Below are 18,374 nucleotides of genomic sequence, written 5' to 3' on the forward strand. Positions count from 1 at the left end.
AACATAGGTAAAGTTGATCCAGGGAAAATCCGATCGCCTCTTGGGGGATCAGGAAGGAATTTTTTTCCCCTGCTGTAGCAAATTGGAGCATGCTCTGCTGGTTTTTTTTTTCACCTTCCTCTGGATCAATTGTGGGCATAAAATTGGGTATCTGGATTGTACGATTATTTTTTATTTTATTTATTTGTTTTTAAGGTTGAACTGGATGGACTTGTGTCTTTTTTCAACCTGACTAACTATGTAACTATATGTAAAAAGGTGCAGGGATCTTTTCCCTGCATATTTTCAAAATCACCCCACTGTCAGAATACAAAGACACAATGAGGAGGATTCTGCCATTCACCTCAAGTGTGTGAATAGAGATTGGATCCGTTTTTTTTTTTTTGTTCAACCCACTGATTAAACTAAACAAAAAACAAACTTATCTATGGCCAACTGTAGCTTGCTGAAGGGGGAGGAGGAAGAGGAAGATACAGGGGTGCCCTGGCATCTGAGACTACAGAGTTGTGTATTTCTTCTAAGCCCTTGTACACACGGTCGGAGATTCCGACAACCAAATCTGTCGGAGTAATTCCGACGGATTAATTCCGGAAGAGGCCCGGAAATTATGTTGCATACACACGGTCGGACTAAGTTGTCGGAAAATCCAATTGTACATAACGTGATGACGTTATTTCGTTACGACGGGACTACGTTCAGGCTAGTAGCCAATAGCTTTGGTCTAGGAATTTGATCTGAGCATGCATGGCACTTTGTCCGTTAGAGTAGGCTACACATGATCAGAGTATGTCCGATCGGAGCATTTTGTTGGAAAATTTTACCGGCAAGTTGGAAAAATTGGTCCGTCGGATATTCAGACGGAAACAGTCCGATGCAGGCAACACACAGTCAGAATATCGGACAAAGCGGTCCGATAGGAAACATTCCAACGGAATCTCCGACCGTGTGTACAAGGGCTAATGCATACAGTATAGGGAGACACAACGCTAGTCCCGGTGTGGAGGTGTTGCACTGCAAGGCTGCTCCCAAACAAGCTGCTGACTAGGCCTGTGCTTTGAATTCACACCGGAAAAAATACCATTGTAGATCCAGTTCACTCCTGGTTTGTTCACATTGTTCCCAGTCAAGCCCTGATGAAGGGGCACTTAGACCTCCAAAATGTATTTGCTGCTTTTTGAATTGTACCCCTGACTTTTAATGGAATAAAGTTGTATCTGGACCTCTTAGCAGTGGTGTGACGCTTCGGTTCCAACTCTTTTTACATCGCACTGCAAAAATAAGGAACCGCTTGGAAACAGGAATCCAGGGGCAGTTGTCATGGCACCAGCTGAAACTGAAACATAGGATTAAAGATAAAGAAGCTGCATACTTTATAAAATAACAAATCAGCTGCTGAAAGTGCATGCAAAAAAAATCATAGTCTAATGTCACTTTAAATCCATCCTTTATATTCTTCATGTCCCTAGTTCTCTGTGTCACAGCCATTCTTTTGACCTGAATCTCATATGCATGTATTTTGAGGAAAGGGGCAAATAGTATGGTAACTGTAATTCCTGAGACCTCCTTAAAAAATGTACACATACAACATGCTTGATCAGTCCATCACCTTAACCCTCAGCTTCTTTAGCAAGGCAATGGTCTTCTTGGAGGTGTGTTTGGGGTCATTATCATGTTGGAATACTGCCCTGTGGCCCAGTCTCTGAAGAGAGGGGATCATGCTCTGCTTCAGTATGTCACAGTATATGTTGGCATTCATGGCTCCGTCAATGAACTGTAGATCCCCAGTGCGAGCAACACTCATGCAGCCCCAGACCATGACACTCCTATCACCATGGTTGACTGTAGGCAAGACACACTTGTCTTTGTACTCCTCACCTGGATGCCACCACACACGCTTGACACCATCTGAACCAAATAAGTTTCTCTTGGTCTCATCAAACCGAAGGACTTGGTTCCAGTATAGCATGTCCCTAGTCTGCTTATTTTCAGCAAACTGTTTGCAGGCTTTCTTGTGCATCATCTTTAGAAGAGGCTTCCTTCTGGGATGACAGCCATGCAGAGCAAATTTAATGCAGTGTGCAGCATATGGTCTGAGCACTGACAGGCTGACACCCCACCCCTTAAACCTTTGCAGCAATGCAGTTAACACCTATACGATCTATTTCCCAAAGACAACCTCTGGACATGACGCTGAGCACGTTCACTCAACTTCTTTGGTCGACCATGACGAGGCCTGTTCTGAGTGGAACCTGTCCTGTTAAACCACTGTATGGTCTTGGTCACTGTGCTGCAGCTCAGTTTTAGGGTCTTGGGAAATATGTCTATTTCCCAAAGACAACCTCATGACATGACTTGAGCACGTGCACTCAACTTCTTTGGTTGACCATGGCGAGGCCTGTTCTGAGTGGAACCTGTCCTGTTAAACCGCTGTATGGTCTTGGCCACTGTGCTGCAGCTTAGTTTTAGGGTCTTGGCAATATATATATATATATATATATATATATATATATATATATATATATAAATATATACACAGTATCTCACAAAAGTTTATTATATCTGTTCATGTGACAACACTGAAGAAGTGACACCTGCTAAAATGTAAAATAGTGAGTGTACAGCTTGTATAACAGTGTAAATTTTCTGTCCCCTCAAAATAACTCAACACACAGCCATTAATGTCTAAACTGCTGGCAATAAAAGTGAGTACACCCCTAAGTGAAAATGTCCAAATTGAGCCCAATTAGCCATTTTCCCTCCCTGGTGTCATGTGACTTGTTAGTGTTACAAGGTCTCAGGTGTGAATGGGGAGCAGGTGTGTTTAATTTAGTCTTACCACTCTCACTTTCTCATACTGGTCACTGGAAGTTCAACATGGCACCTCATGGCAAAGAACTCTCTGAGGATCTGAAAAAAAGAAATGTTGCCCTACATCAGTGTTTCTCAATTCCAGTCCTCATGGCCCACTAACAGGTCATGTTTTCAGGATTTCCCTCAGATGAAACAGCTGGGGTAATTACTAAGGCAGTGAAACTGATCAAATCACCTGTGCAAAATAATGGAAAGCCTGAAAACATGACCTGTTAGTGGGCTATGAGGACTGGAATTGAGAAACACTGCCCTACATAAAGATAGGCTAGGCTATAAGAAGATTGCCAAGACCCTGAAACTGAACTGCAACATGGTGGCCAAGACCATACAGTGGTTTAACAGGACAGGATCCACTCAGAAAAGGCTTCATCATGGTCGATCAAAAAAGTTGAGTGCGCGTGCTTAGTGTCATATCCAGAGGTTGTCTTTGGGATTTTTTTTGGGGGATATAAGTGCTGCCAGCATTGCTGCAGAGGTTGTAGGAGTGGGGAGTCAGCCTGTCAGTGCTCAGACCATACGCCGTACACTACATCAAATAGTTCTGCATGGCTGTCATCCAAGAAGGAAGCTTCTTCTAAAGATGATGCACTAGAAAGCCCACAAACAGTTTGCTGAAGACAAGCAGACTAAGGACATGGATTACTTGAACCATGTCCTGTGTTCTGATGAGACCAAGATAAACGTATTTGGTTCAGATGGTGTCAAGCATGTGTGGCAGCAACCAGGTGAGTCGTACAAAGACAAGTGTGTCTTGCCTACAGTCAAGCATGGTGGTGGGAGTGTCATGGTCTGGGGCTGCATGAGTGCTGCTGGCAATCGGGAGCTACAGTTCATTGAGGGAACCATGAATGCCAACATATACTGTGACATACTGAAGCAGAGACTGGGCCACAGGGCAGTATTCCATCATAACGACCACAAACACAGCTCCAAGATGACCACTGCCTTGCTAAAAAATATGAGGGTAAAGGTGATGGACTGACCAAGCATGTCTCCAGACCTAAACCCTATTGAACATCTGTGGGGCCTCCTCAAACAGAAGGTAGAGGAGCGCAAGGTCTCTAACATCCACCAGCTCCGTGATGTCATCATGGAGAAGTGTAAGCCCTTGTACACACGGTCGGACATTCCGACCACCAAATCCATCAGATTTTTTCAGACGGATTTTGTTTGAAACTGGTGTTGCATACACACGGTCGGACAAAGTTGTCGGAAAATCCGATCGTTCGGAACGTGATGATGTTCATTCATTACGACGGGACTACGTTCAGGCTAGTAGCCAATAGCTTTGTTCTCGTAATTTGATCTGAGCATGCGTGGCACTTTGTCCAATCGGAATTCTCTACAAACGATCGGACAAAGTCCGATCGGATCATGTTGTCGGAAAATTTTATATCCAGCTCTCAAACTTTGTTGGTCTGACATTCCGATGGAAAAAGTCCGATGGAGCCCACACACGGTCTGATTATCCAACAACACAGTCCGATCGGACATTTTCCGTCGAAATGTCTGACCGTGTGTACAAGGGGTAAGAGGACTCCAGTGACAACCTGTGGTGTACTCACTTTTGTTGCCAGGGGTTCAGGCATGAATGGCTGTGTGTTGAGTTATTTTTAGGGGACAGAAAATTTACACTGTTATACAAGCTGTACACTCACCACTTTACATTGTAGCAAAGTGTAATTTCTTCAGTGTTGTTACATGAAACGATGCACTATAATAAAATATTTACAAAAATGTGAGGGGTGTACTCACTTTTGTGAGATACTGTATGTATATGGTTGTGCTCATAAGTTTACAAAGATGCAAATATATCAAGCACGGCGCTGTCCCATTCTATCCAGTTTCTCCAGAATACTTCTAAACAATATATATGTTTGTTACATCCACTCTGGGCGTTCTGGGTGCTCATAAGTTTACCCTGGTATAATTTATGATTTCTTGGCCATTTTTCAGAGAATATGAATGAGAACACAAAACAAAATTTTCACTCATGATTAGTGTTTGGCTGAAGCCATTTATTATCAATCAACTGTGTTTACTCTTTTTAAATTAAAATGGCAACAGAAACTACCCAAATGACCCTGATCAAAATTTTACATACCCTGGCGATTTTGGCCTGATAACATGCACACAAGTTGACACAAAGGGGTTTGAATGACTATTAAAGGTAACTATCCTCACCTGTGATATATTTGCTTGTAATTAGTGTGTGTGTGTATAGAAGGTCAATGCATTTCTGGACTCCTGACAGACCCTTGCATCTTTCATCCAGTGCTGCACTGATATTTCTGGATTCTTAGTCATGGGGAAAGCAAAAGAATTGTCAAACGATCTGTGGGAAAAGGTAGTTGAACTGTATAAAACAGGAAAGGGATATAAAAAAATACCGAAGGAAATGAGAAAGCCAATCAGCAGTGTTCAAGCTCTAATCAAGAAGTGGATAATGAGGAGTTCTGTTGAAACCAAACCACGGTCAGATAGACCAACTAAAATTTCAGCCACAACTGCCAGAAAAATTGTTTGGGATGCAAAGAAAAACCACAAATAACTTCAGGTAAAATGCAGGACTCTGAAAACATGTGGTGTGGCTGTTTCAAGATGCACAATAAAGAGGCACTTGAAGAAAGATGGGCTGCATGGTCGAGTCGCCAGAAGAAAGCCATTAATACGCAAATGGCACAAAGTATTCCACTTACAATAAGCCAAACAGCACAGAGACAAGCCTCAAACTTTCTGGCACAAAGTCATTTAGAGTGATGAGACCAAAATTTAGCTTTTTGGCCACAACCATAAATGCTACATTTGGAGAGGATTAAACAAGGCCCATGATGAAAGGTACAGAGGTGGATCGCTGATGTTTTGGGGATGTGTGAGCTACAAAGGCACAGGAAATTTGGTCAAAATTGATTCCAAGATAAATGCAGTATGTTATCAAAAAATACTGGAGGAACATTTGCATTCATCAGCCAGGAATCTGCGCATGGGGCGTACTTGGACATTCCAACGCGACAATAATCCAAAATACAAGGCCAGGTCGACCTGTCATTAGCTACAGCAGAATAAAGTGAAGGTTCTGGAGTGGCCATCTCAGTCTCCTGACCTCAATATCATTGAGCCTCTCTGGGGAGATCTCAAATGTGCAATTCATTCAAGGCAGCCCAATAATTTACAGGAATTGGAGTCTTTTTGCAAAGAGAAATGGGCACCTTTACCATCTGAGAAATTAAAGAGCCTCATCCTTAAATAACAGAAAAGACTTCAAGATGTGCCAGGGTATGTAAACTTATGAGCTCAACGGTGTGTGTATATATACATACATATCATATGCTATATTTACTCTATAGATATTATTCCCACCTGCACTAAAGTGTTAAACATATGTACAATTATATAGTAGTTGACTTTAAATAATGTTTCATTGAGACTACATTTTGGCAGCTGTAAAATCCACACGATTTAAGATTTTCCTTTTTTAGGTACATGTAATATCCCACAGTTGTCAGCCTAAAAAAAGTCATACTGTTCTCAGAAACGATAGAATGAAATGTGTTTTAAGCGTGTCACAGTAGAACAGCTCATACGTCCTTGCTGTTTTTCTCTTAATTAGCTGATGTCTTCTGGAGGGTTTCAGACGGTTCTAGCAGAAATGAATGGTGCATTCTTTAAAGAGGTATCTCTCTCGCAACTATCATCAGAAAGGGACTTGGATGTCGCAGTCCTAAAGGAGAAAGAGATGAGAACAAGTGAGGTAATTATGTGTTTAACCTAAATGCCCTTCAGCAATCAGCATTTATTCAAGCTGGGTTTGGAGTCAGAGAGGTTTTGGCAGCCTTCAGCTCCCCAAGTAGTCAAGATAAAACAAACCTTGAAGGGCAAAGTTATTGTTCTTTGCTTTGAAAGAATTCACAAATGTGGTTTTAAAAGAAATGTGACATCTTATAAGTATTCATTAAGTCAGTGACTATTTTAACTGTATATCATTTGCAGATAGAATCAAGTTTCATGTGGGCTTACCTTGGTTTAGAAACTGCAAGTCCCTAAATGCCATAACCTGCAGACCATCAATTGACTATCAACTGTCTAATTCAAATTCCTATACATACTTCAGGTACAGATAGATATGGAGACAGTAGGGGGGAGTGATGATGTTTTCAGACTGATATAAATTACTGTTAATATATCCTATCAGCAAACATCACATAAAGGGAGTGCAGTCTACCAGCTCCATACTTCAGATTTTCTTCTAGTGGTTGCAGTAGTATACCAGTCCACCTTGGTGATTTTTGTCTGTGATCTGGTTATGCTGGAAATACAGTAGCCCTTATGTTAACAAAATGTTAGTAGATAAGTGCATTCTGACAGGGATAGAGGAGTTATCAAACTAGCGCCTGCTATCTATAAGGTTGACTCTCCCTATCTGTAGAAAACAACCCACTTAAACACATAACCATGCACCAAAGCAACAAGGAGAAGGGCCTAACGTTTATTAGGCTTAATGAACTTGTAGGAACAAAGTTTATGCTTAGTACTAATACACAACAATTTTTGCAATGTGACACAGTTTGGTTGCACATTTTAATTTATTTTCTATACTCTGATAAAGCTCTTTTAGGGAGAGAAACATGTAGAGTTAGTTTTGTTTGTTGTATCCTTCTTTTTTTGTTTTTTGGGATATACATGGTGTTTTTGTGGGGTGGGGGCCTTGGAATCTCTTTGTTGCACCTCCATTCTCAATGGCTCTAGTGGTCTGCAGTAGACCTTTTGTTGTACTTGGACTGGGGGTCAGCTAAGGGAGGTTGGAACTGCCCTACTATAGTTCAATCCTATTTATATAGCACTACACCATTTTGTTTAAATTATAAAAGATACCGCTGTGCTCATAGGTTTACATACCCTGGAATAATTTATTACTTCTTGGCCATTTTTCAGAGAATATGAATGATAAGACAAAAACGTTTCTTTCACTCATGGTTAGTGTTTGGCCAAAGCCATTTATTATCAATTAACTGTGTTTACTCTTTTTTTTTTATAAATCATAATGGCAACAGAAACTACCCAAATTACCCTAATCAAAAGTTTGCATACCCCAGTTCTTAATACCGTGTATTGTCCCCTTTACAATCAATGACAGCTTGAAGTCTTTTGTGGTATTTGTGGATGAGGCTCTTTATCTTCTGAGGTGCTCTTGGCAAAAAGCCTCCAGTTCCTGTAAATTCTTGGGCTATCTTGCATGAACTGCACGTTTGAGATCCCCCCAGAGTGGCTCAATTATATTTTCCCATGACCACACGGCGTCCACCACACTTGGATGCTGGACGCTGTGACGGACGGTTGGATGGACGTAGTCTTAGCCCCTGTACACACGGTCGGAGATTCTGCCAACCAAATCCGACGGATTGTGTCCGAAACTGTTGCATACACACGGTCGGACTAAGTTGTCAAAAAATCCGATCTTTCAGAACGTGATGACGTAATTTCGTTACGATGGGACTACATTCAGGCTAGTAGCCAATAGCTTTGATGTAGGAATTTGATCTGAGCATGCGTGGCACTTGGTCCGATCAAAATTCGCTACACATGATCAGAGTATGTCCGATCGAACCAGTTGGTCGGGAAATATTTCCAACATGTTGGAAAATTGGGTCCGACGGATATTCGGATGGAATCAATCCGATGCATACCACACACAGTTGGATTATCCGACGACTCGGTCCGATAGGACACATTCCGACGGATTCTCCGACCGTGTGTACAAGGGCTAAAGGAGCCACCTTTATTCGCCAGTATCACTGGTTATCAATTCGACAGTATCAATCGTTCTTGACGGTCAGAATTTGGCGTGACCATGTGTAGGCAAGACAGCTTGAGTGGAATTCTGTCTGAATTCCGTCGGGAAAACCATCAGACCTTTTTCCGAATAATTCCGATCATGTGTATGTGGCATTAGATTGTAATAGTTTTGTATGTACAGCATCTTTATATAGTAAAAGCAAATTTACACACTGCAGAAGTCTCAGCTTCCTTGCTTATACCACAGAGTAACCATGCTAGATAGACACAAACAAAACATCCTTGCACAGCAGTGCCATTTTCAAAATATGACAGTGGGGGTGGGGAGAGGATCCAAGGGGAGGGGTGCGATAGGAGGTAGCTGAACATTTTACATGTTACACCCTAAATATAGGTGTAACATATTCAGAAAGGTGAACTCATCCTTTAACTTCCCTTTTAATCCAATTAGTATGCTATATATTTTTTCTACTCAAGGGACAACTCCTGCCTATAACAAATCAATGTGTTTTGTGGATAATCGAGATGCAGAGCAAGCAAGCCACTATCTCTGTACTAAAACCATAACTGTATGCATCAGTAAGATAAATTAAACTTAGGACACGCATAGGACACCCGTCATTCGAGGTCAGTTATTTTAACAACTTTAGAAAATATTTCCACTGGCTTCCTCTTATGAGGACCAGACATACAGAATAGTATATGTAATCTTCCAAGTAGGGATGCGGACTGCAAGAGATCGTCTTCTTGCTGGGCTACACACTGCAGTAAAAAGAGAGGTTGTAACCTTCCCCAATATATCTAAAATTAAGAGCAAATGGTTATAGTTATGTTTTAATTGTCCACTATCACAGGAATCTGATATTAAAGTGTTACTAATCCCAGTAGTATGAAAATATGTCAATATCATGTGACCTGGCTATCTCTGAGAACGAGTAACTGTTCTCTCCAGCATAAAAGACACAACTGAGCATGTGCAGGTTGGCTACTCTGCCTGTGTTAGTGGGCCTTCCCCAGATAGACAGTGCAGGGAGGGAAGGATCTGTGCATATATATGGGATCAAACAGCCTTTTTACACAATGCAGAGGATTAACCCCTTAAGTTCCACAGTGAGTATAACAAGTATGTTATGCTGCATATACAGACAGATTTGACTGTTGTGGGTTTAGTAACACTAGTTGGAAATGCTGGACCTGGCTAATCTAAACAAAGCTATGTATGTAAAAAAATGTTAACCCATCTACTACCCTTAAACCAAGTAGAGTTATTCAACATTATTTATTTCTTTATGGTCTTTCAGGCTCTATTTCTGTTTGAGTTGCTGTCTAATAAAACAACACTGGAGAATCTGCTGAGGTAAAGCGATACACAATTCAATGTTGCAATATTTATTTGTATGATTAATTACTTAGCAATTCTGGAACTGTTGCACACAGAACCTCATCCGATTTCTTACTTCATTTTCTCATCAAATGAGGGATGAAATCTGCTTGGTTGCTCTGGGCAGCAGTTTTACTTTGCTTGAGTTCTTGAGTCTTTGATCTTCTCCTCTGCCGCTTTCTCTCCTGTCCTTTCTTCCCCTCTCCTCCTGTCCTTCTCTACACCACTCTACTCCCCCCTCTTCTCCTTTACTCTCCTCCCCTTTCCTTACCTCTCCTCTCAGACTCCCCTTATTCCCTCTCCTCTTTTCTTACCCTCTTTTACCCTACTCTAATCAACCCTCTTCTTCTTTCTTCTACCCCCCTCACCTCTTATATCAGACTCCCCTAAACCCCTTTCTTCGTGTCTTGGCCTTCTCTAACCTATTCTAGTCTCCCCTCTTCTTCCCTCTTGTCTCAGACTCCACTAAAGCCCCCTCTTCTTCACTTAAAGCGGGATTCCGCTGCCGTTTTTTTTTTTTTTTTACCTATGTCACTGGTGGGCGATTCCTACGGTGTCTTTGCAGTCACGATCGGTGTCTTTTTAACCCCCGGCGTGACTATTTCATTGCTAAGGAAAACTTTTAAAAAAGCAGTCTGGCTGTTTCCATTTTCACTGTGGGCGTTTGAAGCCCACAGGCATTTACTTCCTGGATGCGATGATGCTGAGCTCCCAGCATCCACCGCTCCATCTCGCACATGCTCATTGAGTGTCCTCTTTGTTTTCCTTCCTCTTGCCTCATGTGCTATAGTAGTAATGGCAGATAGAGCTGCCTGCCCACTTTCAAAATGGCAATTTCGGACATGCCCTCGTCACGTGACCGGCGTCCTCCTTCCGAAATCTCACGAGATTTCGGCATGACTGTGTCCCCCACTGATTCCTGGGAAATAGCTAAAAAAGTTCCCAGGGACCATTGTGAAGCCGATAAACACGCCTACTCCCACGGGAGGAGAGCCCGGAAGTCGGCATAAACATTAAAAAATAAAAGGTAAATACTGCATATTATTTTATTTCAATGGTCATAACTGCATCTATGTTCCAAAGCCATTTGAATAAGATGAACTTGCAATTTTCTGTACAAAACCGCTTTAACCTTTTCTACCCTACTCTAGTCTCCCTTATTTCCCTCTCCTGTCTTCCTGCCCTGCATTACTCTACTCTAGTCTCCCATATTCTCCTCCACTCACCTCTTTTCTAAGACTCTCCTCTCCTCTTCTACTTCCCTCTTCTACCCTACTCTCCTTTCCTCTTCTTTAAAACTCCTATTTCCTTCCCCGTCCTCCTGCTCTCCTCTACCCTACGCTAGTCTCTTATATTCTCCTTTCCTTTTCTCTCTTCCCCTCACCTCTTCTCTCAGTTTTCCCCCTCCTCTTCTCTTAACCTCCTTTACCCTACTCTATCTAGTCTTCACTCTTCTCCTTTCCTCTTCTCACTTCTTCTCACAAACTCCCCTCTCCTCCTCTCTTGCCCTAGTCTTACTTACTATAATCTCACTTCTTCTTATTTCCTACTCTTCTCCTTCCCTCCTCTAGCCTCTTCTTACCTTTCTGCCCCCTCCACTCTTTTTTTTTTTTTTTTATTTATATCAGGAAATGGGTCCACACAGACCAACAGATTACAAACTTTCCACATAGTTTACAGATAGCGAGACAATATCAGAAGTACAACATCAAAAATCTGTTGGCATTATCGCCAAGAAGATAAACAGCAGTATGTGGATTCGGGATTTCACGTCGTCCTGTGGTCCCACTTCCCAGTTTCTTTTTAACTAACTAGGTATCCCTATCGATACCACTGCCAGTGTAAGGGGGGGGGGGATAGGTGAAGCATTGGGGAGGGAAGGACAGAGGGGCGAAGAGAAGACAAGGGGGTAAATCGAGTATGGGGTATAACGGGGGGAGGGAATGTAAGAAGGGGGGGAGCAAGGTGTGCTACCCAATCATGGAGTGCGCATATGACCATACTGAATTACGGATGTGGGGCCCATCTCCATGGCCCCCAGGCTCAGCGGATCTTGGGTGCTGCATACAGTATCACCCATCTGTGTCCACCCGTCTCAGGGCCTGGCCCTCAGCCGAGTATATGAACACAGTCCAACCTTGCCAGGTTTTAGTGAAAGTCTCCTCTCTATTTTGCGCTGTGGGGATAAGATCCTCCATTTTCCTAATGTCCTCCACTTTACGCAGCCAGAGGTCAATGGTCGGCGGGAGGGGCGATTTCCAATGGAGTGGTATGCAGGCTTTAGCCGCATCAAGTAGGTGGCGGATCATCGATTTCTGGTATTTCCTGTCGGGTACGTCGGAGGCATGCAAGAGATAAAGAGCTGGGTCGTCTGTGAGAGGCAGGGCCGTGAATTGTTGAATTGTCTCCCGCACCACTTTCCAAAAGTGTGCGAGTTTCGGGCAGGACCAAAAGATATGCAGCAGGGTCCCTTTGTCTGTGAGGCATCGCCAACACAGGTCTGATGTATTCGGGTAGAGCTGATGGAGTAATGAAGGGGTCCTATACCAACGTGAGATAATTTTGTAATTTGTTTCTTGGATCTTGGCACAGATCGAAGATTTGTGGGTAAATCTGAGTATACGCTGTCTCTTGGTGCTGTTGAATTGGCAATCTAACTCCTTCTCCCATTTAAGTAGGCCCGGAGGAAGAAAGTCTGCTGAGGGAGAGTTTAGAAGATTATAAGTCAGTGAGAGTGTGTGCGACAGGACACCCGCGTCAGTGCAGAGCACCTCCAGGGCCGTGAGCGTCTGGGGGTCTCCCCGAGGGGGTGGGATCGCAGAGAGGAAATGTGTGAGTTGGAGCGTCCTCAGGAAGTCTAGTCGGAACGGGCCCGCAGGGTCTAGTAACTCCGCCGTCGTTTTCCAGCGCCCCCCTGCACCCTCCACTCTTTTTTCTCCCTTGCCTTAATCTCTTCTTGTCTCTTGTCCCCTCCCCTCTTCTCCTGGTCTCTCTTACCCTGTTCTCCTCTCCCTATCTATCACCTCCACTCCCTCTTTAAAGCACATGGTGTAGAGTCTACCAATTTTTTTTTTTTCCAGTACAGGACAGTTGGTGAAGGGTATTACCTGTGAACAGATAGACAACATTATTGACTCCAGCCATTTCAAGCTCATTGAGAAGAACCTACAGTTCCTTTCTCCATTTCAGGTGACATAGTCCAGTCTTAAGTATATTTCCTAATTAAATGGATTAGTAGCTCAGATATTAGAACATAGCATCCTATGCTGCCATTATGTCACTGATTCTTGGTCGTTCACAACTCTGAAATATTGGTTTATTTGCAATATACTGTAGCTGCTTTGGCAGTATGTCATCAAAAATCGTACTGCAGGCATCAGCTAGGATCATAAGGTTCGGAAATTATTATGAACAATTTTAAAGTTTTGCACCAATTGTTTTGTAAATATGTGTAAAGATTTATTATTTTATAAATATTTTTTGCAATTGGTGTTATGGTAAAAAATGTGTTAGCCCTTGCTTTTAGAAACGTAAAAATAATAAAACAGGATATACCAGCAGGCAATTAAATACTTTTGTACTGTATTTTACAGAAAAAAATATACACATATCCTAATCTATTGCCAACTATTCAGAGTTGTCTACACACCATTGTCCATAAACTATGCACTTTAATAAACTCAGAAAAGTAATCTATAAGGGAAACCTTGGGTGATGTGATACAGCAATTCTTTCCTGATATAACATGGCCATCTACCAAAAAATCCATTCATATAACATCCCACAGTGCTATTTTAAACATGACCATGTTATCAAAATAGGAAGACCCCAGAAAGTGACCTATCTGTATGAGCATAGGCTATTATTGACCTGTGCATCAAATATAACATAAGTTCAAGAAGTTTGACACATAGAATATTTATTTTAATTATGTTTAATAAAGTCATGCTTTTACAAGTTAAATGTATGTCCCCATTTTTGTTAAATGTGCTTGGCTATTTACATTGACGGGGCGTTTTTTAGGCACCCAGCGTTCACACCACTGGCTTAAATAATTATTTCATTCAGTGACCTATCAGTAATAAAATAAACAATCTGCAATGACCGGTGATTGTTTTAGTAAAAGTCATCCTCATTTGGAATCGTAGCATATATCAAGTCAGGTTGTCTTTTTCTGGTGATTTGGAAATGTTTCTGTATTGTACATGGGCTGAGACTCATGAAGCTGATTGTTCAGGAATAAAAAATCCAATACGAGAACTTAGAACCCTTGATAACAAGGGTTCAGTAGATGACCATACCATATGCAGTATCAGAAATATTTTTTTACATTCCCTGTGGCTCTTTCATGTGCCGGTATCAATCTTCTAAAGCCATGGAAGCTACATCCCATAGCAGTGACTGTTCCAAGGTCAGAGCTCTACAACGATCCCTCCAGCACCTCTTTACATTAGAGAGAGGATTGCATTGCAGAGGTCATGGATGAAATGTATATACCAAGCAACTTGGGTTTCTCTAGCATTGGGTGGCATCTCCCTGATTTCTTAATAAAATCTTCCCTGCGCACACGTTCAAGATAATCGGCTATTCAATGATGCTGGGTGCTGTAATGACCATAGGCTGGAAGCCGTAGATACTCAAAGTAAAGAAATGTCATCAGCACACTAATGCCCCGTACACACGAGCGGACTTTTCAACATCCAAAGTCCGTCAGACCGAGTCCGTCAGACTATCCGATCGTGTGTGGGCTGCAACGGACTTTAGCTTCGCAAAAGTCTGACGGACTTTAGAAATGAAGCATGCTTCAAATTTTCCCGACGGAACTCCGCCGGACCCGGTCCCCTTCGAAAAATCCGCTCGTGTGTATGCTACTCCGACGGACTAAAACCGACGCTAGGGCAGCTATTGGCTACTGGCTATGAACTTCCTTATTCGAGTCGGGTCGTACGTCATCACGTTCGAATCCGTCGGAGTTTAGTGTGATCGTGTGTGGCCAAGTCCGTTCGGCCGAAAAGTCTGTCAGAACTCCGGCGGAATTCCGGCGGAACTCCTTTGGAAGTCTGTCGGACATAAGTCCTCTCGTGTGTACGGGGCATAAGGGTTCCTCAAAAGGGTCCAAAGCTTTATTTCATGGTCACATGGTAAATATACAGCAACTTTTTACAGCCACACAGGGCCCCTTTGTCAGGCAAGTCCTTCATTTCTTGTTCCTCTAATGACCATAAAATAATTGATAAGTATGGTTGTCACCGTGCAGTCCTCTGTACTAAAACTGGGCTTTGTTAGCATCAATGTCTTGATTGTATTTCTATTGGGAAGATGTTCCCTCAAATCCTGATGGCAATAACAGAGCTGCTAGCCCTTCCCCACTCTACCCTAACATGATTAACATAATTCTGTACATTTTTCACAGTATGTCTAGACAAGACCACGACCTGTTGTGACAGGCAGTACAATACTGAATGTTGTACTGCCCCTGTGGATGTTCAAACTAGTAAACATATGGCCTATCATTTTAACAGACTCAGATTTATGGCCACTTAGAAAATAGAGTTACCCCCAACTACATGTATTTTGTGAGCAGGCAACCAGTTGCACAATATGAATGCAAAGAGAAAAATGTAAGCCACTTAGGGGCTGAGTTATAATGGAGATCAGATATTATTTGCTCTTTGCTACAAAGTGCAGTATTGCAGTTGTTTCATAAAATGCTTGCCACAGCATTGAGCCGGTGGGGCTTGCAGAGTTCTCTTAGCTTACTGCAACAAAGAAAACAATGTGATTGGAGGAGAGCATGTTGTGCTGGCTTCAGACGTACAAAGCTAATGTAGCACAATGCACATTTGTAAAGCACATATCTATTCTTTACAAATATGCACAACTTTTTTTGTTTTTTAAAGCAGCTATATGGTTGTGGTAGGGCCATACCACTTCTTTTTAAATGGGCTTGAGTAAATTTAAACTTGGGGGAAACTGAAGAACGTAGAACTTAGCACACTGCTAAGTACACATTTGAAATACATATAAATGGCCTTTCTTACTTGTCAGCAGATGTATGATTGTTTTATTCCTTTTTTGATGGCCTCTGATCGTTTCTTATAAAACATGACAACAACACATGTGTTTCATGTCTGCTCATTGGAAAATGAAATGCGGATTCCTTGTCCAGCAAATAAGCAGGTTGTACAACTTAGTCTAGGTTCACATCTACATATGTAGTGTCAGGGAGTGATTAGACCAGACTGTGTGGACTGCACAGAGGGAACCCAAACGCATGTGAATGAAATAACAACGTGTTTATTATAAATAAAAAGGAAAATGAAAACAAACAGTGCACTACCAACCACAACAAGTAATATATATATATATATATATATATATATATATATATATATATATATATATATATATATATATATATACACACACACACAATAAATGGGAACTACCAGAGACGTCAACGAAAGCCAGGCCAAGGTCAAACCCCGGGGAATCAGTAGAAGTGTAAGGACGGATGGATGGGCTGCAGAGCAGGGATCAAGGTAGCAGGAGACAAGAGGGACAGGTCCAGGATGGGCTCAGAATCAGGAAGGAACAGGTCAGGTAAATACAAAGTCCAGGTTCAGGTTCCGGTTCAAATGTTCAAAGGTTCAAAGGTTCAAAGGTTCAAAGGTTCAAAGGTTCAAAGGTTCAAAGGTTCAAAGGTTCAAAGGTTCAAAGGTTCAAAGGTTCAGGTTCAAAGGAGAGAGTGTGATACTGAGACAAGCATGTTAGGGCTTGCTGGGTATTTATAAGACTACTGATTACCCTCACGTAACAGCTGATCGCAGCAGGTGCTGTCTGCTCCACACTGCCGGAGTACACCCGTTGGTGGGCGCTGGTACTACAGTCCAGGGATCCAATAGTGCCACCAGGAGGTAGGTCCTCTTATTACAGGCCCTGGGTGTTAGAAGACACCCGCTGGTGGACACTGGTACTGCAATCCAAAAGATCAACAGCGCCACCAACGGATGGACCTTTTCATGACATGTAGGTTGTAAATGGATGCATTTTTCCAGACGTTTTGCATGTTTGAACAGGCGTTTGTGATGCGTTTTTGTTTTTGCTAATAGGAAAGGCTCCATTCACACTTGTCACAACTTTGATGCTACTTTGGATGGATGCAACTTGGATGCAGCTTATGATCAAGGAGCGGGTTGACAACCGATGGCTCAACATCTTTCAGTGGGATTCCCTACTAACAGCTGAATGTAAAAAAAGAATGCCAGCATTCAAAAAAAAAAAAAACACAATCCATAGCAGGCCCTTCAGGTCTAATTCAGATTTTAAAAGGAACTCCACACCAAAATTAAAATAAATAAATGGGGTGGGGTCCCCCCAAATCCATGCCAAGCCCTTATCTGAGCATGCATCCTGACAGGCCAAGAAAGGGGGGGAGTGTTCCTCCCTCCTGAACCATACCAGGCCAAATGCCCTCAACATGGGGGGAGGGGTGGTTTGGGGTAGGGGGTCCCCTTTAAGCAGCTTGTCCCATGTTGATAAGAACAAGGGCCTTATCCCCACAACCTGGGCCCGGTGGGGTGACTTATCCAAAGCACCTCCCCCATGTTGATTTCCCCCCCCTTTCCTGGCCTGCCAGGCTGCAAGCTCAAATAAGAGTCTGGTGGGGATTTTGGGGAATACCCCATACATTATTTTTAGGGCTGTGGAAATTAAAGATTAATTCCTCAATTAATCATTCATTTTTTTGATCGATCAAAATTCTTTTGATTGGTACTCACCTCTCTGCCGGCTTCTGGGTCTTCAGGGAGTTCTGTTGGAGATCCGGTGACGTCATGGACATCAACGTCACTGGACTCCTCCCCCCTTCCCCAAGTGCCTCCGCCTGCTAAGGAAGGGAAGGGGGGAGGAGTCCGGTGACGTTGAAGTTCTGATTGACGGTAATGCGTATGGGGAGGAGCTACCCATGATGTCACCCGCTGCTGCCCTACGGAACTAACACGATTGTCGGCTTTACATGCTGTGTTTTTATCATCTTTATATGAGTAGTTTGTGTTTGAACACAAAAATTTAATCTTATACTTAAGCGGTGAGCACTTAGATATTTTCTTTCTACCCATGACCTGGCGTCCTTGCTGAGATCTAAGGAGATGTGAGAGACGTTTTTGGTCCATGTTAACCCTTTTGATACCCGCTTGCATGACCACCTGTTTGCACAGGGATCCATGCCATAAGGTGAGAGTGATTAGTTAGACCGGAGGTGGGGGGATTGTCACGCTACTGTGTAAAAAAAAATTACTCACGTCAGTGCTACAGTTTGAATTTAAAG

The 18,374-nt window shown here is 42.5% G+C and overlaps 1 protein-coding gene across 2 annotated transcripts in view; it reads left to right on the top strand.

Annotated features, from left to right (window-relative positions):
- The window catches only part of OTOA (otoancorin), a 187,691-nt gene that overhangs the window by 106,674 nt on the left and 62,643 nt on the right, over positions 1-18,374 (top strand). For both annotated transcript variants that reach the window (XM_077449009.1, XM_077449010.1), the window contains 3 exons: positions 6,482-6,622; positions 9,966-10,021; positions 13,126-13,234. In XM_077449009.1, coding sequence (XP_077305135.1) covers positions 6,482-6,622; positions 9,966-10,021; positions 13,126-13,234 — 306 coding nt within the window. The remainder of the gene's footprint in view (positions 1-6,481; positions 6,623-9,965; positions 10,022-13,125; positions 13,235-18,374) is intronic.

Source organism: Lithobates pipiens, unplaced genomic scaffold, assembly GCF_037356315.1.
Source record: "Lithobates pipiens isolate NorthernLeopardFrog02 unplaced genomic scaffold, aLitPip1_a1.2 Scaffold_22, whole genome shotgun sequence".
Classification (NCBI taxonomy): Eukaryota; Metazoa; Chordata; class Amphibia; order Anura; family Ranidae; genus Lithobates; species Lithobates pipiens.